Source organism: Musa acuminata, chromosome BXJ3-8 (assembly GCF_036884655.1).
Source record: "Musa acuminata AAA Group cultivar baxijiao chromosome BXJ3-8, Cavendish_Baxijiao_AAA, whole genome shotgun sequence".
NCBI classification, from domain to species: Eukaryota; Viridiplantae; Streptophyta; class Magnoliopsida; order Zingiberales; family Musaceae; genus Musa; species Musa acuminata.
In genome coordinates this window covers 6,674,089-6,698,286 of record NC_088356.1, presented here as the reverse complement: position 1 = coordinate 6,698,286, position 24,198 = coordinate 6,674,089, and the positions used below count along the sequence as shown (strand labels likewise).

Genomic DNA, 24,198 nt, shown 5'->3' with positions numbered 1-24,198 from the left:
AAACCGTCGACGGACGGAAGGTTCCACCCGGAAGCAACCATGCTTGAGCTTCCATAGGCTGCAGCACGCTCTTCCACCGTGAGCAAATATGCTCGCACGCCTTTCCCATCTGCCATGCCATTTGAGTATTCTTTGTAGTGGTCTTTGCAGCTACTTATTTAGGTGAAATTGAACTGTTTGTTTATCGATTTTAAGTTTCTTTAAGAAAGAAAACCATATTAAAACACATCCATCTCGTCTCTTATTAAAGGAGGTCAAATTCCCTGAGCCGGATATACAATGCTTCTTTTGATGGACATCTACCGAATCACTGCAACAGATTGTCACCTATGATCGATCATTCATGGCTTAGATTCCGTGAAATCCCAACACGTGAAGCAGCACTTATCTATTCATAAACCCAACTCAAATACAGGGAAAACTTGAAGTTAATCTTCGAAGTTAGAATTAGATTCTGATTTATGCCTACAATACTTGGATCATTCACCACTTCTATCACAGATTTCAACACCAAATCATTCAAAAGAAATGGGCCGATGGAGATTTTAACACCATATCGTTGAGAAGATTTTAATCTCCCAGTGGAACCAACAAAGGATTAACTTCCCTACTGTTCACAATGATAAAGGATCCTATTTCTGCAAAACATCTGCCACCACCTTTTCGCACAGGCTTGTATACAGAGAAATAAAACAGCAAACTTTTTGGATTATTTCTTTTACAACTACAAGCTATATCGATATCTTTATCTGCCACATATAGTGATATGAATAATATTGCAATTTCATGATGCACAAGGAAGATTTAGTTGGATAAATCAGAATCCAAAATAAAATGAGCTAGATGATCTAAGTAGGCTGAACATATAGGTTATTTTGTCCTACAGTAGATGACCCTAGACCTCCTAATGTAGAAAGAAGCGATTAATTTTAAGAAAAAGAATAACCCTTAATATTCACTTCTCGACTTCGTACAGAAAGGGATGCATATTAAAGACTTTGTTTTCAAACATTCACTTATTTAAGAAGACGTCCACGTGAAATTACAGTCATCAGTTTTAACAAAAAAGTCAAATATGCGTAATATTTCAAGTGGGTTATATCTGGCCCAAGATCACCTCACCACCAGAGACCTTGAATTCTGAGGGAACTTTCTCAACATTAAATGCTTTTATTTTACCATCATCAACATAAGCCGACCACCTGCAATACAGGTATCAAGAGCTAACAAATCAGGTGCTTTATTAGGACATAATACTTTGAACAGTTTATCAAAAGCTTCCCATGTTTATGTAGAATAAATAAGAAAAAAAAAATACTATCAATTAGATCAAAATCATATCACCTAACTTGAAGTAGAGCTGATTGATGGATGAGGGATTTCATGTTTCTTCTATGATTCTGTTGGCTCACATTTAGACCAGTAACAGGATATAACTGGAAGGTCAAGCAGGTCACATTCGAGGCCTAAAGCAACTCCAGAGCCATCAGAAGAAAACAGCAATACACAAATAAAGGGCTTTTCCTTGTCATGACAAGAAGGAAGAGGAGTCAAGATATTGCCTATAGCCAACAGCACCAGCCAGACCTACTCCCGGTGATGGCATCATCCCCATAAACCACTGATTAGGATGGTCAGCTAAGAACAGCACACCGGGGAAAAAGAGAGACTTCTTATGCTACTTATGAGTTCAGTAGTTATATATCTAAAAGGGTGCTTTATTAGTCCTTGTAGGAAGCTCACGATTCAATATTGTTTGTTATTGACATGATTCTTCAAATAAGACCAATCTTGTAACTCATCATAAGCATTTGGATTATATTTTCTTTAATTGTTACCCAAGGTCAACACTAGTATCTCCTATAATATATTAAAATAGGTAGATTCAACTTTCTTTAATCACCAATTCTTAGTCCGGAAATTAGATTTCACAACTTGATATCCTTTTATTAGTCCTTGTGGAGATTCCTTATTTGATATTGTTTGCTATTGACAATATTGCTATTTAAATTTCACAACTTGATATCATTTATAAATGTCTCTACATTCTATATCATAAAATGTTTTAACTAGAAACTAATTTAAATGAGTAATCTATGCACTATTTTTGTATATCATTAGTAGCTAACACATATAATAAATTTTCTACTATGATTTGTTTATTCATTTACATGTCATAATCTGAGAACACATGTTGTAAGCTAATAATAACTAAATTATGATTACTCATACTAAGATATCTAGTAGAGGAAAATATTCATACTGATATTCCAAGTTCCAAGGGGGCATGTGCCTACATAGGACCCACTTATGCACTACCACTGTGCCATCTTTGAGTCTATCTGGCAATTTTTGAGCATCTGTTAAGACAAAGTTGTTCTGTTTAACTGAATTTTACTCGGCTGGTTCTGGTCATCTCATGACATTGAAGAATCACCTTAAAGCATATAATTGGTATCATTTCAAATGTCAAGTTTTAAATTAAAAATAAAGGTGATCTAGCTCAAATTACAGGACCATCTCAAAGTCCAAGGCAACTTGGTCCAGAATTAGACTGAAAGTACTTGTGTTGATACAAGCCATTTAGCAGATATTGCCAAATTTATTAGTAATCCAGAGCTGCTATATCTTAAAACTAATTAAAGATAATAGAAAATGATATGATGGAATTTGCATTCCCTCAAAATGTTGCTCTCATTTAATCAGAATTAAATGAGGTCAAGGCATTGGTGGTTTTACCCATCAGATATACATCATATATTTTGTGCATAAAAATCCAATTTAAATACAGAAACTAGATGTAGAAAAAGAGTATATGGACCTTTGCTATGTGTTGGTTAATCTACAACTGATAAATAATATCAGTACACATGCATTCTAAAGAACAATTTAAAAAATTCAGAAAATGTGAAGGATGACAGATCATGCATCAGAAGATGACACAAGTAGATTGTTATATTGTTCAATTGACATTTTCCGTGCTTTGAAAATATCATGCCATCAACTGAATTTTGAAGAAACATGGCAAGTACATGAGAGACAAAAGCAAACATGACAAGTACATGAAAGACAAAAGCAATATCCAATAGGTGAATACATGATTCAACATAAAGGTATTTACCTTTGAGATCGATGCCCAAGCAAAGCAGCAGAGAGATCCAAATCTAACTCCAATCTTTTGTGAAAACTCCCATCAAAGTCACCATAAAACTCAATCTAAAAGGTATGTCAAACATCAGAGTAAGCTACATCTATCATAAATGCTCCTGATTACACTTGCTTGGAAGGCCAATTGAAATCTTTTGCATCAAACCTTATATATATGGAGGTAACAAGAATCAATTGTAAGCAGAAAAGTAGAACATGTATCAGATATCCAAAGAGGGGCATTGTTTTCACATTTTCAAATATGTTACTTGAACTTAGAATAAACTAGAGGAGAAAACTGGGGGTTGCATTGATGGCATATCATTTGCCATTGCCAAGGCTAAATGTTGAATTGTTTTGTTGTTTTACAATAATTTAATGACAATAATATTAGATTTGCAAGGTTGGCAAAATCATTATGGTGACTATTGCATTGTTTAGAGTCTCAAATGCTTGAAATGCAATTAGACTTTATTATATACAGAGTACATAATCAAATCGTTATCTTTAAGATAGAAGTTCATTATTAGAGAAGACAAAAATTTGTAGAAACTGTATCTCCATGAAGTGAGTTTTTCTTTGGACAACCCACCTTAAAATATTTTGCCTACTGTAATCCCAATTGATGCTACCCCTAAGTTCTAACAAATAAGTTAATTATTTATTTTTATCTTTTCTGGCATCATTTCTGGTTCTCTCCTATGTTAATGTTTTAGACTTACTTGTAACAAGCCAACATTTCTGTGTTCTCATTTGTCATCTTGCGACTCTTCTCCACCTCCTCCTCATCCTTTCTTCCTTTTGCCTTCTTCCTCTTCCCCACCCCCCAAACCATATAAATGATAGTGTCGTGCATGCCAGAGTGCCATCACTCAACACACCAGCATGGAGCTGATCCATACTGGTCTGGCCAGACTGGCGTGGATCCAATACCCTTGAGAATGAGTGGATGCATAGTGAAGTTCTTTCTGAAATCAAGTACAAAGATCAACCAAGTACAAATTTTATGGTTATATAATATATAAAGATAAAGGGTTAATGTAAGAGCCAAAAAGCTAACTTTATGACAAACCTTTGGTTGATTAAGATTCGTATCAAATAGCTAGATTTTATAATCAAATACAGTCTGGAAACTGCTACTAATTTTGTGAAGTCGACAGTGACCAAGTCATGCTTGCAACATTTCTTTCATTTATCATACTCCACATAAACTAGCATAAAGAAAAAAAAATAAACAAATTACTTACTGCTTCCTTTGCCTGCAGTTTTTCAGCCCATCCATTTAGAACATATGGATCATTGACAGACACACAGATCACAGAATCAATTCCTTTAGCTTTGAACTTTTCGATGTTGTTCTTGTAGCTAGGCACATGTTGTGCAGAACAAACACCAGTGTATGCACCCTGGAATGGTCATTGTGTAGAATTAATAGGAAGGCATTAAAACTTAAAAGAATAATAGAAAGTAAGCCTACAGAATGTCAAGTTAGAAAAATCTTATTTACTTTCAAAGCTAAAGTTGAAGGCTTTTGATTTTCACAGATCTCTATTGATCTCTCTCCTTCACCCACTCCACTCTCCACCATCTTCAACTTTATTCTGATTGTCCCATTTCTTTCTATTTATATTTTCTGTAAACTTTATTTGCTAAATCTTGCCAATTTCTGGCAGTTTACTGCTTATAGAATTGAGTTTAAACATAGAAAACAAGTTTCTTGTAATTTAATCATCACTCTAGCTCTCACAAAAAATCAATATATTTTTTGATTTATTTGCTAAATCAGAAAAATCAATATATTTCCATTATCTAGTTTTTTTCTTTAGAGTTTTCGTCCCTTAGGAATGCATAAAGAAGATCAGCAAAGAAAGAAAGAGCAACCCAAAATGCCAATTTGTATCCAACACATGCTGTTACAGATTTATGGGAAATACAACTCATGTGGGAAGAAGATATCCTAGCCTATCGTAACAAAAGACTGCAGTGATTTTCATGTGGGAAGAAGATCTTTAGAATACAGAAGGTAGAATATAAACAAACCAAAAAAAGTTCAGATGATCAAAAATATATGATGTAAACATTGTGTGAATGATGTGTCCCAATTAGCCTCTCGGAAATCTATAAATCATGATCAACAAGTTGTTTAGAAGAAAACCATTTATGGAAAGGTTTGGAGAATGTATAACATTGAGAGAGAAAATTATGCATAAATAGGATTATGGAGTAAAAGGAACCTATCGGCCATTGGGAAGTCAAATCTAAGATCAAATGACAGTAGATTGAAAGAAAATATCTATAAACACATAAAAGAGAGAAATATTTTAAATGATGAGAACCACTTGGATCAAGTGTCCACTCAACCTTAGGAAAAACTATGGAAACCTTGGATTGAGCAATCATATCGGAAACTAATAATCCACTATGACGGGGATAAGGGAATTAGACATGGGTGAGGCTTTGACATCATAATATGGTTAGGGCAGAAGAACATGGAGTCATGATTTTCTCAATCCCATGACAAACAGCTAACAATATAACTGCCAAAGGTTATCCAGCCCTTGGCTACTAACAAACTTTCATAAATAGAGGCAACAGAAGATTATAATACAAGAATAGAGGCAAGAAATGACTGAAGTGATTAGCAGCCTAAGGTCAAAATATATTGATCCAAGCCAATAATCACACACAGAACTTACATTCTCTGATTCATCTGTAGGCCATTTAAATAGAAATAGATCCAGAGTAGTTATTGAATTTTTATCTTTACTGGAAGAGATCATATTAAACTTAAACAATTTCAAATGAAGCATGCAAAATTGAATTATTCGGGGATTATATTCAACAACATGACTCTTTGGCAATCCAAACCTTTATTATGTTACTGTATAAACCAGTAGCTGCTCATTATAACTGCCCAGAAATGTCATACCACAGCCAGATCAATGTTAAATCAACTATTTCACAAAGTAGGTAGGACTCTGCGCTTTTCCTTTCTCTTTTTTCATAAAATGCTGCAGGGCATACTTACAAAGGTGGAATGACTTCCTTTTCAAAATGTTAAAGATATGCAGCCCCTATATATACTCTTTCCTTGGCCTTTCACCTTGTGTCCAAACACCCTCAATAAATAGCGGGTTTTTTTAGTAGAAACATAACGAAATACAATAAAGAAAAAACAAATCACTAATTTAATTCAAAATTAAAGATAATAGACAAACTTACAGGTAAGCCAAAGATGACCACTTTTTTCCCCTGAAATCACAACAATTCGAAATTAACTGATGGCATACATAGCAGCAGATCACTATTTATAAAATAGCTGAAAAAACAAATAAAAGATCGTCTAATTATAAAGTGAAAGAAAACGGATAATCTTGAAACCTGGAAGATCTCTTTAACAGGCGTGGTGGAGAAATTGGAGGAGACACCTTCGTCCCAAGTACGAGCCTTCTGGAGCGCAACATTGGGCGCAGCAGAGACGATGTCGAACCCCACAGAGACAGACGCAAACGCCCTGCGGATAGCCATCGTCGCCGCCGCCGACAGACGGCAGGTCCTCTTTGCCCTCGCCAAAGCCGACGCCATTTGCCCCCGCTTACTTCAGTCGCTCGTCCAATGCGGTTTAGAGTGTCGCTAGGGCTTCTCTATACGCCACGGACACGTTCGGCTTCAAAGATATATTTTGCTACCAAGAAAAAGGGAATCTTTTTATTTCTTCCATTTTTTAGATGACTTTTTGCATATTAATACCTAAACCCTTCCTTATTTGCACATCTGAATTTTATAATTATATATGAATTTATATAATCTTTTATCAGGTATATTTATAGACTAATTATATATTATTTCTTTAATTAGTTTCTTTTAGCATCTTGATCCTTATACTCTTAAAAATTATATTTAGATTCGTATAATTACAGAAATAAAATATTTAATCCATTGTTCCAACAAAATATTTTTCTTTTTTATTTTTAATTTTATAAATTTTTTTTTTAATTTCGTATAGAGATTTTAATTTTTTATTTTTATAAATATAAAGATTCTAATATAATTTGATCAGATAACTAATTACATGAGATAATTTATAATTGACCTCATATTTAACCGCTTATCTAAACTAAACCATCCCACCACTCAAATTATTCTTAGAATTTTCTACCCTCATGAAATTTATGAGATTTCAGATAAACCTATGAGGAACAATCCATCAAATCTTCATACAATTTTCCTACATCTTTTAATTTCTCGAAGATGTGAGTTAATTGTTCGTACATTATGGGATCAAATCACATATTTACTACTTACCAAATGGATTCAAACCTTGAGATTAAGATTTCATATGTTTTACCAGTAATATTAAGATCTTTAAGCAATTGTATTTGCTAAATCTTATTGATGAGGATAGTAATTATGATGAGACTCGATTGACGTCAGATGACGTCTCACGCCTCGATCGAGGCGACAGCACCCGGTCAAACGGACCAGAACGTCGGCTGAGGCGCATTTACGCCTGCTCAGGCTTGATTCTTCACGCCACGCCAACACCAGTATCAGACGTCACCACCCTGCCCCCTGTAAGCGGGCACGTCAGGAAACAGTAAGTTTCCCTATAAATACCCTCGCATTCCGAACAGGAAGGGGGGGGGGGGGGGGGGGGGACCTCTTCATCTGACTTCCCCCTTTCATCGACTAACTTGATCGTCGGAGGGGTCGGGCCGAGCACCTCGACCTGACCTTCGTGCAGGAGCGAAGTCGAAGGTCCCTGCGAAACGCGAAGGCGAATTCTTGCTCGGAGGAGACAACGACACCGTCCCAACCACCGCAGACGATCGCCTCGACGGACTCAAAGGTCGTCTCGGGAAGATCCCTATCATTCGGACTCGGACCAAGCCTCCTCGGTCCCAAGACCACGGCTGAAGGTTGTTTACACTAACACTTATCAAAACCATAATCATAATTGTTTGAATCTTACATGATTCATATCAGCTTGCTTCGTTAGATCAATTTGATAAATTGTTCTATCATACAGAGTCAATCTAACTTGCTATCTTATCGGATTTTAATTTACTGTCTGATTTAAACTGGGTTGAATTATTTTGTAAATGTAATAGGAACCTAAATTATGATTTTTTGTCGTTGATCAGTTTATATCAGCTGATCTCATATGATTTGGTCAATTTTGGGTCAACGAACTAAGAGCTCTACTTTCCACATCGATTTCAGCTTCCCGGCGGACTCGACATCACCTCTTATGTTGACCAGCACATTTGTCGGTTGCATTAGTAGTTCTAATCCGAAGACGTACAAACGTTTATTCGAGGACTAAAGCAAAAGAAACGTAAAGCCGCGTCCATGGCAGGAAAGCAGAGAAGGGGGGCAACTAAGAGCTGGACGTAAAGTTGAAGTTGGCACAGGTTGTCTGCCTGAACAGAAGCGATGAGCTGAATCCCAACCTAGACGTCGCCAGATCGAACTGCAGCAAGTTGTCCTCCAGCTGATATCCACCGATCACTATGGACGTCCTCGGTTCAGCGCCTCCGTCGACGAAGCCCAGACACAGTGCCTTGTCTCTCACCTGAACCATGGAGTTCGCCCCAAAGATCCTCCAGTACACGTTCTGGCTCGGCAGGACCAGGTCGATCTGCGGCACCGCAGGCCCAACTCTCGTGCTCCCGATGCTCGACGGATCGAAGCACAATCCGAACGGGGCGACGGGAGGAACCCTGCGGACACCAGCTAATGCTGCTGCGAAGGCGTTCGTGACCGCCCTGTAGATGGATGTCTGGAGTGTCGTGTAGGGGGTGACTGTGCTGATCTTGGTCCCGCCAACGCCGTCCTTGTCGATGGAGAGTAGCGTCTTGTTGAGCGGCACGGAGTTGCCGTTGATCCGGATCGATTTGACCTCGATAAAGTACTCTACGGATTTCTCTCCTTGCACGTAGGTGCCGGCGGTGCTCACCGGGTTGATGAGGAGCGGCGTGTAGGAAAGCGATTGGGACGCGTCCAAGTTGAGGGTGCCCAGGAACCTGTACGGCCCGTCACCGAAGAACATGACGCCGTCCGATGACGTCGAGGATGAGAGACAAAGCGCGAACTTCCGGTGGAAGCTGAAAGCGGCCGCGAGTTGTGATGGCACCCCGACCTTGTTCCGACCGAGGCCCGCCATGCCTTTGGCGCCCTTGGCGAGGCCTTTCAAAAGGAAGGTAGGCGCGCAGGAGAAGAGGAAGCGTGGATCAGTCGCGAGCGCGCCCGGGTTGGATCCATCGGTCGACGCCAGCGAAAGGACATCCCCGGCCAGCTCACCAAACGTGCTGGTGCGGATGAAGGGGTTCTCCGGAGCAAGCCCGCAGGTGTTGTTGTTGCAACCGGGCCGGGGGGCGGCGGAGCAGTCACCGCAGCTGAAGGAGTTCGCTAACGAGCACTGAGCCGAGCGGCAGCGGGCGGGGCGGTAGGTGGATGAAACGTAGCCGGCATCGCAGTCGACCCACAGATAGCGGCCTCCGAGGTCGACGACGAGCTCGAGGAGCACGGGAGGGGTCCCCTGGTAGACGCGGGTCACGTACTGCAGAGTGGCAGCATCTTTCTTGACCGGAAGGACGAGGGCGTGCGGGCTCGCCGCAGAGCAGAAAGATGAGCAGAAGAGCAGGAGAGAGGAGAGAATGAGAAGCAGTGTCGACGAAGCCATGAAGCAAGGAGAGATGGGCACCGAGTGCTGAAGGAGCAGGCTCTGCTGCATCCTGTAAATAGTGCCAATTCTACCTGGAAGTATGGCGTATCTCCCGAGCTGGTGAGCAGAGACGAAGCTGGCTTCTTGTCCATTAGCTAGCGTGCTAATTTGACCACACGAGCCGTACGTCATACTCAAATGGTCCTACGATAGTTGCCGGAAATAGACGACGTGAATCAGCGTCGGCCATTCTACTGCGCAGCGTGTGATGGATCTGCGAGCGTGCACCGAGTTTTGCCCAATTATATATATAAATATATATATATATAGTAAAAATAAATGAATAATTGAGATGAGAAGAGAGGATTTGGATGAGGCGAATGTGACAATTCCAATAAGATGTCTACATCAACAATTCAAGGTGGATTTAATGTGACACACAGAATCAATTCACGACGTGTACAGCTGGAAAGATAAAACAAGTCTAATTTCTTAATGCAAAAAACAATGTGGAGGTACGGTGAGACGGCACCATGGTTTGATGGTTTGGAAACCGTCGATTGTGATTTTTCTTAATTAGGAATCAAAATCAAATCGGATTGGTTTTGGTTTAAGGATCGAACCGAAATCGTTGATTGTGGTTCTGATTCAAGCGATTTCGGTTTTGGTTCAAATCGTTATTTAAAAAAAAAATAAAAAATAATTTAAAATATGAAAATAAAAGAAAAGTATAATTTTATTTCTAAAATTTAAAAAATAGATGTATAACTATAATATAATGGGCAAAGCTGACATAAAGAAATAAATATATAAATTTTTTAATCCAACTAAATAAAAAAAATAAAATTACAATATTTTTAATCCAACTAAAAATATATCTTAAGTTTCGAATCTAGTTTTTTATGAATTAAACTTAACAAACTAACCACCGTACTATAAACATCACACGCGATTTATGTTTATTGTTAAATATATTTAACTAATTTAAATCTGCAACTGTCCGATTAAAATCGAAATTAATTTGAAACCAATCAACTATCGATTTAATTCTGTTAATTTAATTTTAGATTTTGATGATGAAATCAATTGACGAATTTATTGAACTAACATGTATTTGAGATAAGTGACATAAAAATTACTTGGATCATGAACTTAGGCCACCGAAGGATCAACTATCGAGTAAAAGAGTTGTACGTTACGTTAAAAAATTATCATGTCAAAAATTAGATATCAAACTGAAGGATTAATCGACGTACCAGAAATTGAACTTTGTATTCAGGCATTGTGTCAGAAAGATTGGATATTGCACCCAAAAAATTAGATATCATGAAAAAATTGACATGAAAAAAAAATAACGATATATCGAAGGTTTTGGTTTTATCAAAAGCTCCAATAACATACAGAAAGAGTATACAAGTAGAAAACTTTATAAATATACCCGATATATGGTTGATTTTATCAAGATCTTATTGAAGTCATTTTAGATCAATTTGAGTTGGTATTGAGACCAAACAATATCAACTTATCAAATATCTATTGGGTTTGAAATTATATTAAATTGGGCCTGTTAGAAGATTAAACTGATGGCCTAAAATAGGCATATGTGGTGTTTGTCAACCGATAAACATTATGTTTATTAGGCTTTCCGACGATGGTACCACTATAATGATAGTAGTACCACGTATAATTCAAAAATCTAAAATTATGATAGTAGTTGGTGAATCAATGTATGTTGGTGAATCAATTATTAAATCATATTGGTGTTACCATGGGGATGTGTCTCTCAGTGCTAAAGGTGATTTCTTGTGTGAGTTGATATCACACTATCAGCCTACTAAACTTAGTTATGCCAGTTATAATATATAAGTCATGCAACATATATATAATGAATAAATGAAATGAGGCTTTTCATCTGAATAATAGCGTTAATCACATGAAACAACAAATCAGCTAACTTGAACAATTGAGATCTGGTTGATCGTATACAAAACAAAAATAATCATATTGTAGGCAGTCCTCGGAAGTTGACATGTCCATCTAACATGTAGTGAGAAACATATACTTCGTTTGCAACTATACCTTAATTGATGAAATGGTATCTTAATTGATGTTTTAAGTAGCAACATCTATTTGTTGTATATACCCTCTTAACCAAACAGCATCTTGTGCTGCTGCAATGGAACATGCTATGCATGTAGTCTTGTCTCCATGGTCTTCAAGGACAATACATGTAATCTTGAGTTAAATAATAAAGCTCCAATGGATCTTTCTCTTAGAAGCTTGATCCTAAGCACACTTCCAGCTTCAACAATGTCTATTAGTGGTTTTATTATCTCGTGCACATACAAAGAGATCATCACGACACTACTTTTGAATTTTCTCGTTTGCATAAAATGATTCTACTCCCATCTCATAAGATAGGATCATTAAAGTTGAGATCCCATCGCCTGACAGCTTATTTCGAGCCATGATTTAGGACTTTTTGAGCTTGCATTTATGCATTATTTGTGAGAATACAATCGAAGAAGGCTTCTACAACGAGAGAGAGTTCCCTCGTGAACAACTTGAACTTCTAATCTTTAGCCATAAGGTAAGCCCTGTACTTCTAAATGGATCCATCTCCCTTCTGATTCATTTTTGAACCAATTATTAACAGATTTCATTTCTTTTGCATAATCTCACCATCAATCCGTCGGTAATGCCACTCTTCTCCTTTATTCTTGAGCCGAGGATGGATTGTTACTGTCAATCCATTGAATACTTATTTTTGTAGACATTTTTTATCATCATGTGTAGTCCTTTGCCTATCTGTTTGGTTTTGAAGCATTGTCTTTTCGATCCTCCTTTGTGGAAACTTTTTTTTCTTTTGCTCACTTTAATATTTCTTCCTTTGGAAATACTAAGATGAGTAATTTTTCAAAGAAATAAAGTTAGTTAGTCTTTTTGCAACTACGATTACTCTGAATATATCGATGACATTTCTTCGATGCAACTCCCGTTGTGCCTACATTTTTAGACCATCGAGGAATCTAAACATGTTATCTTTCTCTGACATATCTTATATGTCCAATATTAATGTAAAAAATTACTTTATGTAGTCCCGAATGAAAGTACTTTAGTGGAGTTGTCTCATATTTCTTCTTAAGACAAACTCCATATTTTCGAGTAGAAATTGGGTTCTCCACTCCTACTTTAAGTCATTCCATATGTCCACTCGACATTAATTTTGTTGGATTTCTTCCCAACATACTTGCCACCAAAGTTTTACATCCCCATTTAGATACATGATTACTATTAAAATTTTAGTTTTTTTTAAATCAGACCTTATAGATCGAAAGTATTGTTTAATGTCAAATAGGAAATTCTCTAGCTCTTTTGCATCTCCGGCACCCCTATAACAATGCGACTCGAGTGCCCTCTACTTTGGTGAATCAATGTGAGTTTTGCTCCCTCTCACATTAAGAACCTTTGTGAGCAATATAATCATGGACATGAGTTCTACCACGACTGTGTAGGTGTTGCATAGAATCTTTGGTGTCTTTCATCAATCAATTTACTCGAGACTCAGCCTTACCGATCTAAGATTCTACCTCCTCTTACGAATTCTCTACTCCAAGAAGTCTTCGTTGGCCTTGGGAGAGTTCCTTTAGACTCGCTTCAAGAATATCAAGGTAGGTTTCCGTAGTTGTAAGACTCTCTTTATGATTTCTTTTTCCGATTAGCACGTCGGACTGTACTTCCTCCGCTTGTGGAGAATAACCAATCATTCATCATTTTTGCTGCCACACTCCTCATGAGTGGCTACAACAACCTAAGAACGAGTTTACATTTGCAACCCACCTGCAAGTTTGGGGGCAATGGTAGCTTGCCCCGTCTTACATGATTCACTATAGTGCTTCGCCATGATAAGATAAGATTATGAATTTTCACTTTTTTTTTTTTTTTGCCAGGGACATCCCAAAATGGCTGACTTTGTTCTTCTTAATCCAACTTGTTCGGAATTAATCCATTAGTTGAGAGGTTGAGCCAGTTTGTGTGGTGCACTAAGATCTGGATCTTTCATTTCATAGCAACTCCTCACGTAGGTAGCATCTTGCTGATGTTCTTCTGCCATACTTCCACTGGCTTCTCCACCAATATAAATACGACCACTAAAACGTTCAAGATCTTTGATTGATAACGACGAATCTGCTAACAAACTAAATTTCACATTGGTAATAATAAAATAGCATGTCAAGGGAAGAGGCATACACGTAACCATTGGATCCTTGAAATTGACTATAAATCAAGTCCAAGGCTATTATATAAAAGCTAGCATTTTATTGGAAAACCTCTTAAACTTCTGAGGTTTCCTCCTTGAATAAGATGCACCGAAGTAATTAACATCGTCCCATAATTTCTGGATAATTTACAGGAATTCTATTTTAGATTCAATAAGAATACATGACTACCACATTTTGTAAACACACATGGGCTACAAAGCTCCATCCTTGGACAGACGCAGAAACTGAGCAAGGGTGATGTTTGGGGGGATCTCATTGCAACCCGTTTTCTTCTTTATCCTTGTCATCTTCCACAGTTTTGCATCCCTCACTATTGATTCAGTGATGGAGATTAAATTGTAGAACTGTATCAGAAAAGAGAAGTTGAAACTTTTCAGACTAGATATTGGTAGTTGCCGTAAGTATCTTTGGTAAGCAAGCTGCAGCTGCATAATAACTGTCCCCTGTGGGGAAACAAAAATACTCTATCTGAGACATCCTTTTTAAAATTCAAATTATGATTCATGAAGCAATGATGTTAATATGCTCAAATTTGGTGCCGAATGAACTACACTACTTCACCTTTTTTTGTTCTTGCACCAAATTTATTTTCAACTGAGATTTCTTCTATTTTGAGCTCTCGTGCTTTATAGTGTCTTTATAGTCTTTTATTTTCTTTTCCAACAAAGTGCCAATAATGCCAATACATCCACTTTCTTTTCCCAGTAATAGCAGAACCACATGAGCAATTTGTTGACCAAGCTCAGGTTAGAAACAACACACTTAAATTGAAAGGCACCTCAAGGAAATTTTACCTCACATACACCATGAAGCAATAATCTGTGAAAAGAATCCTGAACATGTAGCACGAGCACATCTTCAACGCCATCATTAATGAATGCTCTTATGCGCTCCTAAGACAGCATAAAACAGTGAAAAACAAGCAGTAAAGTTATTTTTAACGGGCAGGAGCAAGAAAAGCAGGTTACTGAAGGCCAAAGTTCTATTAAAAGAAATATGACTTGCAAAAATCATCTTAACATTTCAGCTAGGTGCCATAGTTTGTCGACATTTTCAACTGCATGATATAATTTGAAGCTCCACATAGACAATAGATGAGACAACATAAAAATTTCTTCTGATATGATTTCTGCTGTAGTGACATGTCAGCATCGAGAGTCGGGAAGTATCTGAAACAAGGCTTATTAAGAAGCAGCTACAATGCGATAACTCATGGTTTATGAACCAGGCTTACCGCCCAAACTTTGCAGGGCCTGGACTGGGCTGTGAGCTCACCGCCCACAACTAAGACACCAAGAGACTCCATCTGCAAAATTAGGTTTATCCAAACCTAATTTCTTTAATTCGGTTGCAATTAGGTTAGGATTTATAAATTGTTTTCCATTTAGAACCTTTTCCTACTTAATTTAAGGCTTAATCCACAAAGATCAAGCCTTGAATCTTGCAGATCTAAGCTAGATCCATGAGGATCAAGGCTTGATCCTTGTCGATCTAGGTTAGATTTTTGTGAATCTAACATAATTAACTTTAATAATAGCTTTAACTTAAAGATATGTTCGGATTATTATTTAGTTGCCATTTTTTAATAATAGTTTAGCATGGATTAACTAGCTTCTCTTCTTCACTCTTGCTTTCTCTCGGAAGGCTACATCTATTAAAATTGAGCTTGCTCTTGCTATAGGTGTTTCAAACAAGAAATTGAGATTGCATACTGAACAAATAGTACACAACATAAAAACAAGTAAATGCTAGAAGTCTAAATTGACATAATCATGAAAAGTACATGACTTGGAGGTTACCTCATAACCCTCAATAAGTTGTGGAAGGAAATTACGACGCATAGCCTCCCTTGTTCTACGATCTACTCGTCGCCATGCATTCAGTGCAACTGCCTTATCGGTATTCATATAAACCTTTCTTTCTGCTGAAGTCGCCCTCAGGGCTTTTGTTATGCTAGCCTAAACATAAACGAGTATAATAAGTCTTGACCTGAATAGATTATGTGAGGTACTATAATAGATCCAGGGAAATCAAAAATGCTGAAAACTCCTTGAGAAATTAGTCATACATTGATAGTAAACAAGATCATGTTTGACCACTATAATTGTTGTTTCATAAATTAGGTCTGCTCACATTCAGCTGATATAAGAGGCACCATGAAACTAAAATATATTGCCAAATAGCTATACCAGGAGGCCAAGCCAATTGATTTTCCAAGCAGTCTGAATGTTGTTCAGACTTCAGACATCAATTACTTGTAGAGCAAATTAAAAAGTCAACAAACATGGTATGTAGCTAAAACATTAGATCATGACCTGATGTGCACAAAGTTCAACTAATAAATATGCCATTATTGATATAAAGAACATTGTTATTTTTCCCCAAATGAAGAAATAGCAATAATCAATAAGTCAAGAAATATGGTCAAAATCACCTACAAAGACAATGGACAGTCATTTTCTACTATACATTAATTGAATCTTCCCAAAAAAACCTTTACTTGGTAACCTGAAAAACAAAGGGCAAAAAGGAAGGAAAAAAAAGCAAGTTGAAACACAGTTCATATTAGCGATACAATTTTGTCTTGGTGTGGTTCATAGGGATGTGGTGTTTAATATTGATCAATGATGACTTGTGATGTCTTGTTGAGACATCCTAGTGATTAGCACCCTCTTGTGCAGATGATAGGTCTCAAGTTGAAGTCTGTGTAGGGTTTGTATGTAGTCCAATGTAATACTTATAAAAGAAAATTAGATTTACAAGAAAAGAAGATGCTTTGTTATTTATGATAGCAAATGCTTAACAGATATTCAAAAAATAATTAGGAAGCAATTCACATAAGCAACCTTATTTTTAGTTCAAGGATCATGGAAAAGATTATTTTAGCTTTTTAGGATGATTTTTCTTGATAATGTTTTTCAATGATCAGTCAATTATAATCATCTTCATCCTGATATAAACAATTGTAAGAAATTGATAAGATCAATTATGTTGAATAGAAAAAAAAAATGTCACCCTTTAAATGTCTTTGAATATTTGTCAAAGAAGTTCATCATTGATTAAGTAACAGCCAAAATAAGTGGAGTTCAAGTTTGCATGCATATGAACATCATCAGAACCAAGGATGAAGGAAGTCATGGACATCATCAGAACCAAGGATGAAGGAAGTCAGTCAAAGAGCCTATTAGTGTTTGGCATAAATTATAGACAAATAGATCATGATCCTATTGAGATATTTTAAGATTTGATTAAGGTTCTTCAATTTTCACTGAGTTAAAGATGACCTCTCAGGGTCCTAAAAGGATTATGTTGTGTGTAAAAGTTGCACTACACACTTCTTCAAATAAATAGTCCAACAACCGGTTAAGTTTCCTTATCCACCATGTGATTACCAGGCATTACACACAAGACACTAGAAATAGATTAGGACTAAGCAAAAGAACTATCACTCGACATGTTACATCACTTCTATAAAATAAATTCATAGCCTACAAGTTGAAGGTTGCGATATTTTTATACTTACATATATATAACAGAAAAAGATAGCAATATATATTTTGCCTCGACAAAAACAAAAAAAGATAACCACAAATCTCTAGCAGAAAACATTGGAAGCAACAGACCTCTACATCCATGTCCACATTTCGGAAAACGTCCCACTCTTTGACATTGGTCATGCAAAATGCTGATAATGGTTTGTTGTCACCTGTAAAAAGAAAGGACAGAAGTCATAAGTTAAATAATGAAAAGAAATCATTAATAGAATAAAATTAGAGTCTCTCAAAAAAACTGTGGGCTGTGCAGAAAGAAATGATCCAGACATTTATAAAATCTACTTCTCTAATGGTCAAGTATTTCCAAGACCTGTGATGCGTGATGGTTGGCTTGAGAATTTTAACAGTGGTGAAAATTTCTCTAACTAATTTATCAAAATGCACATAATGGCATACTTCTACTCAAAGGCCATAGCTTTCTCTTTCCAAAAAATAAGTTGTGTTAAAAAAGTAAGACATTACAAGTGCTTATCAGTAGCTTCACCTAGAGCATTTACAACATGACCCAAAAACTCTGCTACCTGCACAAGTTTACGTCCTTCTTTCATAGACCTCTCTTTCGTCATTATCATGCCATTACTTATGATTCAAATTGGTTGTTATAGCCTCTGTCAAGGATTCCATTGGGAGGCAAGTGTACAGTGCCAACTGCCAATGCACAAGCAGCAAGATGATGGTGAAAACTATCATAAGATTAAAGCTACACAAAGCCTTTTCTTTGTGATTTTCTTCGCTCTCTACCCTTCCCATGTCATTTCATTCCTAAGAATTCTTCTTTTCACCATTTTGATGTTATACTAAGCCAAATCATTTGACTTTCTAACTCTCTAAAAAAATCATCTATAAACTTGAGAAAGAAACCTAAAATTTATGTCTAAATCCATGGAATCATGTTTTTATGAAAAAGAATCACAAGAATGGTGGATGACGTTATACTGTTGAGTTATTGCATTTACATGCAAGAAGATATTTAAATCCTTGCAACATATTTCATCCAGTTGAGTTACCAAAGAAAATGACATTGGTATTTATATGAGTTTATATAGATTATAAAGAACCCAACAATTGTGGACAAAGGAGTAATAAAATAAAATAAGTTTAGCAAAAGAATATCCTTACCCCATGGAGGGGGAGCAAAAAGGCCTCTAATTTCCTCGACATTTAATCGAGGAACAAGTTCAATCAATAGACAATCATTTAGCCATCTGCGAGACCGCCGATTACTCACCTACAATGTCAACATTTAGGCAAGATATGGGTAAGACAAATTTGTAGAAATAACGCAAGAAATTGGAGAAACTGACTCACTTTTTTCATCTTGATGAAGAACTTCTTTGTACATTAGCAAAACAATGTCTAGCAAACATCATCATACCTATCCTAGAAAGAACTACAACATGTGTGTGCAATTAATGAGCAAAATATGGAGGTGGGTCTTTTAATTTGTAAATGAAAACTAACTAGAATAGCATTGCCGTACTATCATATGGTTCCTATATGATTTTAAAAATTCAACATGAAATGCTTTTGACAAACTATTAAGAGCTTGTTAAATTTAGCTAATATCTGGAGCCCTTTCTGCAATAGACTTATAGATGTAATTAAACACTGGATATTGTGGAGAGTGACAACATATAAGATGCAGAGGAAGACCAATTATCTAATTAGTGTATATATGGAATTTAATTAGGTAAAGGGTAATCTCAGCTTAAAGGTAGTTTTATGTATAGTAATTATGTTTTTACTTAGAGGAGCTAAAGAGATGTTATCATTGCATTGTGAATATATCCTTCTAAAAAGTGTACTCCACAGATATATTCATTTTACAGTTAATTACTCTGTTGCAGGTATATTTATCTTTATCCTATCACCTTAGAGCAGCATTGTCTCTCTCAGATCATCACCAGAAGGGCTCAAGATTGATATGAAAGGCAAACAAGACAAGGAGAAAGGGGAGGATAAATTGCAGACCAAGTACAAGTCAAGATAGAAAACTACTTTATCAAATATTAATTTATTTTTATCGTTGACTTTAAGGCTTTTCCGGAGGATCTCTAGAGTCCACTCTAGGTTATTATTAGAGTCCAAAAACCCTAATATGGGTATGATATTGGGCAAAATAATTATTATTTTTGTACTTAGTATTGCCATAAAAGGATAATTTATAACTTCTTCAGAATAATTAGTATTTTTGCACTCAGCATAGCCATATTGGTCAGAATAATTATTATTTTTGTACAAAAACCCATTTTTGTACTTAGAATAATTTATCGGCCATAAATATAGGTTCATATAACTTCTCAAGGCGTAACTTGGTATTGTTCTCAATAATAAAAATATCTCTACTGTATGTATTCAAGAGAAAGCTGGTATTTGGCATGAGGAAGTTCAAGAAAATCCAGAATCCCATTGACACTATGCTGAAATTTATAGGTGTTTGCTCCGCCAGATTTGCTACATACTATGCTCCAGATACGAATTGATGATGAAGCAAAAAAAATGTTCAAGGAGTGGTCGGCAAGTTCAATGGTGTTTCCATTTTTCTCTGTTGCAAACCTCTTAATCAGTGGGAAAAGTACTCAGTAATAAATGATGATGATGATGATGATGTATTCTGCGTAAGAAAAAGACCACTAAAGCATGCAAGCGAAAGTACAAAAATCATTATAAAATACTTATGAAAATCCAACAGCACATTAAAAGATCTACCTTGCCAGCCAAGCTTTCGATAATATCGATCTTCCGTTCGATCAACTGGCCTCTTGACTTCGCGGTCTCGCCTTAAATAAAAAAAATAAAAGATGAAAACAAGAAAGAGCAAACGATCGTGTCAATTAGGATATGATTATAACCTGCAGCCATACAAACACTCGGATTTACAAGCACAAATTGAGGAAGAGGGACAGTCCAACTCAGAATTTACGGGCGATTCAATTCCACGGTAAGGAACGATGGGCAAAACCATAAAAACAAACCAAGAATACCAAAGTCAACCACCTCAATCAAGAATGAAAGACTTGAAAAAGAAGGGAAAGAACTGGGTTAAGGAGAGGGAAGAAACCGAACCTTTTCGCGAATCAAAGATCGAACTGCGCAGAACGCCCTCGTCCAAGTCTGCCATGATTAGACTGATTCGAATGTGTACGGAGAAATCCTTCGGTGATACCTCACCACCGTTTCTTCTGCGAGGAAGATGAATAGGGATTGCGGACCACCAGGATGGCTGAAGTGGCACGTTGATGAGCTTAATACCAAGCGAAAGGAGGAATCTAACCGATCTAGATTCCATATCCGGTTTATCACCTGGACCGGGCTGCGGTCCACTCGTTCATCAGCCGGGCTGGGCCTCGAGACATAGCGGGTATGATTGCGACAGGTACCCCAAAAACATCAACGGAGCTCAATTGGGATTCGATCTATCCAACTTTGATTTGATCTATTTTAATTTGATTATTAGTTGATCTGAACAAGCTATTAAATACTATAATAGTCAAAGTATTTTAAAAGGCCTAATTATCTATCCTCACCTCTTATAAGAGCTAATTAACCCTCTGTAGGTATATCTCTCTATTATTTGATTTAAAAAATTTACATTAAAATCCTTATAGTTATAAAAGTGAAATATTTAACCTCGTTTACCCTAACATCATCGGCTTTATCGACGAAAGATATAACACGTGACAACGACGCGGTGGTTGGCCTTGTTGATATCGATCAGAACATTAACAATAATGAGGAAGAGGAGACAAAGCGATCAGGCATCTACGTCGGTGTTGCACCGCTTTGTCTCCTCTTCCTCCTTCGATGATGCTCTACATCTACGTCGGAACTAGAGGAGGAAGAAAAGGTAGGTGAGGCATCTGAGTCAATACCGCACTGCTCTGCCTCCTCTTCCTCCTTCGACATTACTTTGCATTTACGTTAGTGCTAGAGGAGGCAGGCAAGGCATCTACATCGCCAACAACGATGAGAGAGGAGGCAAAGCAGTGTAGCATCGGAGGAGGAAAAGGAGGGAGATAAGGCATATGCATAGGTGTCACATGGCTCTGCCTTCTCGATGCCACTTTGCCTCATCTTCCTCCTCTAGCACCAACTCCGGAGAAGGAAGAAAAGATAGAGCAACGCAAGAAGAGGAAGAAGAGGGAGAGAAACACAACATCGACGTAGATACCTCACCGTTGTATCTCCTCATCATTGATGTTCGAATCGATATTGACAAAACCAATCACTGTGTCGTTGTCGTCAACCATTGCCACAATAGCCACTTACGACGTCTAACGTCCGTTACCATCGTTAAAATTATATGTTTGCTTATCGTTTTTATGTCATTCATACACGTGTTGTCATATATTATATTTTTTATCAGTAATATTTTTTACCGATGATATTATAATAAATGAGATTAAATATTTCACTTTTACAGGGATCTTAATATAAATTTTTTAAATCTAAAAATCGGATGGCTAAATAAGTCTAATCACATATGTAATTAGCCCTCTCTTGACATTGTTCATCCCCTCTCTCCGAGGTACTAACTTAATTTCTTTATTTATGTCTAATTAATTATACTCTCTTCTCACATTGCAATGCGTCATGCAACGGCACTACGTTGCAATCCGAAAAATGTCATTTTTCTCATCTTTCGTATCTATCTATCATATGCTTGTGTTTGATCATGTGTCGATCTCGGGAATATACTCTGACGAAGGTATTGTGAGTAATTTCATATTATTTTTTGGATGGTTGTGGTATTCTAATTATTTTCAACCTTTCTAAGTTGATATACGAATAATATAATACAAAATCATATGAATGGATCATAATACTTTAACATTTTGTCTAGACGAGCACATCACGTGTAAAAAAGATATTATAGATGTTTTTATGTCTTAAATGTAAAAAACAAATATTTTAGATTACGTGAGATAATTTATTTTTTTATTTTGAATTTATGCATCATATATAAAAACATATTTTTATGTTGTGTTAAATATTTTAATTTTTTTATGTATTGAGTAGATATATTGGGCATAAGAAAGAGTCCAATCTAACATGAGGTTGCATTGATCACTATTCTAATAATTTCCAATCTTTCTCTATAGATATACTAGTGGGGCACGGGCAATATAATGCAAAACCTAATCAAAGTGAATCATAATACCTCCACATTTTGTTTGTACGAGCACATCACATGTAAAATAAATATTTTAGATATTTTTATATCTTGGATGAGCGCATGATGTACAAAAAAATATATTTTATAAAAAATATTTTAAGTATATTTTTTTATTTTGGATGAATGTACCTATGAAAAAAAAATTCTTATGTTATGTTGAATACTTTAGATTTTTTTTTATCCCAAGTGAATATATCATGCATAAAAGAGAGTCAAATCAATGTTTTGAATTTCATTGAGTAATATATATGGTTTTGAATGAATCCTATTAGGAAATCTTATGTTGTGAGTCTCGTGGGTGTCAACACGACTAGGTCTAATCCCAAGTACACACAATCATTAACAAGGAGGCTTGAATATAATAGGTCGATATTGGGTTGAAGCTTTGTCACTCAAGTGTGATCTCTCCCTTGATGGGTTGCTACTTCTTCTCTACTGAGTCCTTGCACAAAGGCCATAGCTAGGAGGGAGTTTTTCGACTTGGTCGCTCATAAGGTCAAGTTAGTGTTGAGTGAGGTTAAGTGGAGTTGAAGTGTTCAAGGTCCTCTCTAGTGTCAGTCATGGGGTTGGCTTTTATATCTGCGAATAATGGTCGGTTGTACACAACCGACTCCTCGAGCGACCGACTTGTACTTCTCGTGCGAGCACCGATCAAGCTACACGGATCTGCACCGCGTGACACCATGTGGCGTCATCTTGTACGATGCCAGATAACGTGGGAGCAGGCGGTTATCTCGTTTGAGCTTGAGATGTCACGTCGACGTAGTGTGTCGCGTTAGCCTCGAGATGTTAGGACCAAAAACGGTACTAAGAGCCGGGGGGGGTGGGGCGGTGGTGAATTAGTGCTTTCCTAAAATTACGTTAATTTAAAAACTCATTCGATCAAACCCGTATCAAAAATGTGTTTAACTTAAAAATGTTCGTAAGAGTAGTGTGCAAGTAAATAAGTTTGTAATATGAATGAAAAGCATAAAAAGAAATGCACCGATTTATAGTGGTTCAATCGTCCCGACCTACATCCACTCCTGATTCCTCTTCACTTGAGGCCATCAGCTTTCACTCGAGGCCATCGACTTTCACTATCGATCTTCTTTTCAATGGGCAAAGATTAATCATCCTCTTTACAACTCTTTCTCTTTTTCATAATCTCATGAGAGAACCTTTACACATTTCTTTTACAATAGTCTAGGAGGAAGAGACTCACTAACTCAAGAGAGATTATAACTCTCTTTTTCTAAGTATTTTTTTCCCTTTCTACTCTTTTTCTTGCTTCCCAAGCAGGAATAACTAGGGTATTTATATACCTCAAATGACTTCAAAAATAAAGAAAAAAAATATCTCATCCCCAATTTCCGGGGACCTAGCGGTACC

The 24,198-nt window shown here is 36.7% G+C and overlaps 3 protein-coding genes across 5 annotated transcripts; all 3 read right to left on the bottom strand.

The window, feature by feature from the left end:
• Positions 1–971: 971 nt before the first annotated feature.
• On the bottom strand, positions 972–6,809 carry LOC135644015 (peroxiredoxin-2F, mitochondrial-like). The gene is made up of 5 exons (XM_065161367.1): positions 6,529–6,809; positions 6,370–6,399; positions 4,395–4,553; positions 3,122–3,216; positions 972–1,202 (listed from the first exon to the last, which is right to left on the bottom strand). The coding sequence occupies exons 1-5, from the start codon at positions 6,730–6,732 to the stop codon at positions 1,097–1,099; spliced, it is 594 nt and encodes a 197-aa protein (XP_065017439.1). The 5' UTR covers positions 6,733–6,809; the 3' UTR covers positions 972–1,096.
• A 1,630-nt stretch (positions 6,810–8,439) lies between these two features.
• On the bottom strand, positions 8,440–10,021 carry LOC135644014 (probable aspartic proteinase GIP2). The gene has a single exon (XM_065161366.1). The coding sequence runs from the start codon at positions 10,004–10,006 to the stop codon at positions 8,528–8,530; it is 1,479 nt and encodes a 492-aa protein (XP_065017438.1). The 5' UTR covers positions 10,007–10,021; the 3' UTR covers positions 8,440–8,527.
• Positions 10,022–14,114: 4,093 nt separating this feature from the next.
• Positions 14,115–20,893, bottom strand: LOC103993422 (uncharacterized). 3 transcript variants are annotated; one of them, XM_009413488.3, is made up of 7 exons: positions 20,718–20,893; positions 20,361–20,431; positions 18,771–18,879; positions 17,721–17,803; positions 15,897–16,055; positions 14,892–14,990; positions 14,115–14,540 (listed from the first exon to the last, which is right to left on the bottom strand). In XM_009413488.3, exons 1-7 carry the CDS (start codon positions 20,770–20,772, stop codon positions 14,289–14,291), a joined length of 828 nt encoding a protein of 275 aa, XP_009411763.2. In that variant the 5' UTR covers positions 20,773–20,893; the 3' UTR covers positions 14,115–14,288. The 3 variants fall into 3 exon arrangements, with proteins under 3 accessions (XP_009411763.2, XP_009411765.2, XP_065018703.1); XM_009413490.3 differs by having other exon boundaries at positions 14,115–14,441; positions 20,718–20,890; XM_065162631.1 differs by lacking the exon at positions 20,718–20,893 and adding an exon at positions 20,504–20,647.
• Positions 20,894–24,198: the final 3,305 nt, after the last annotated feature.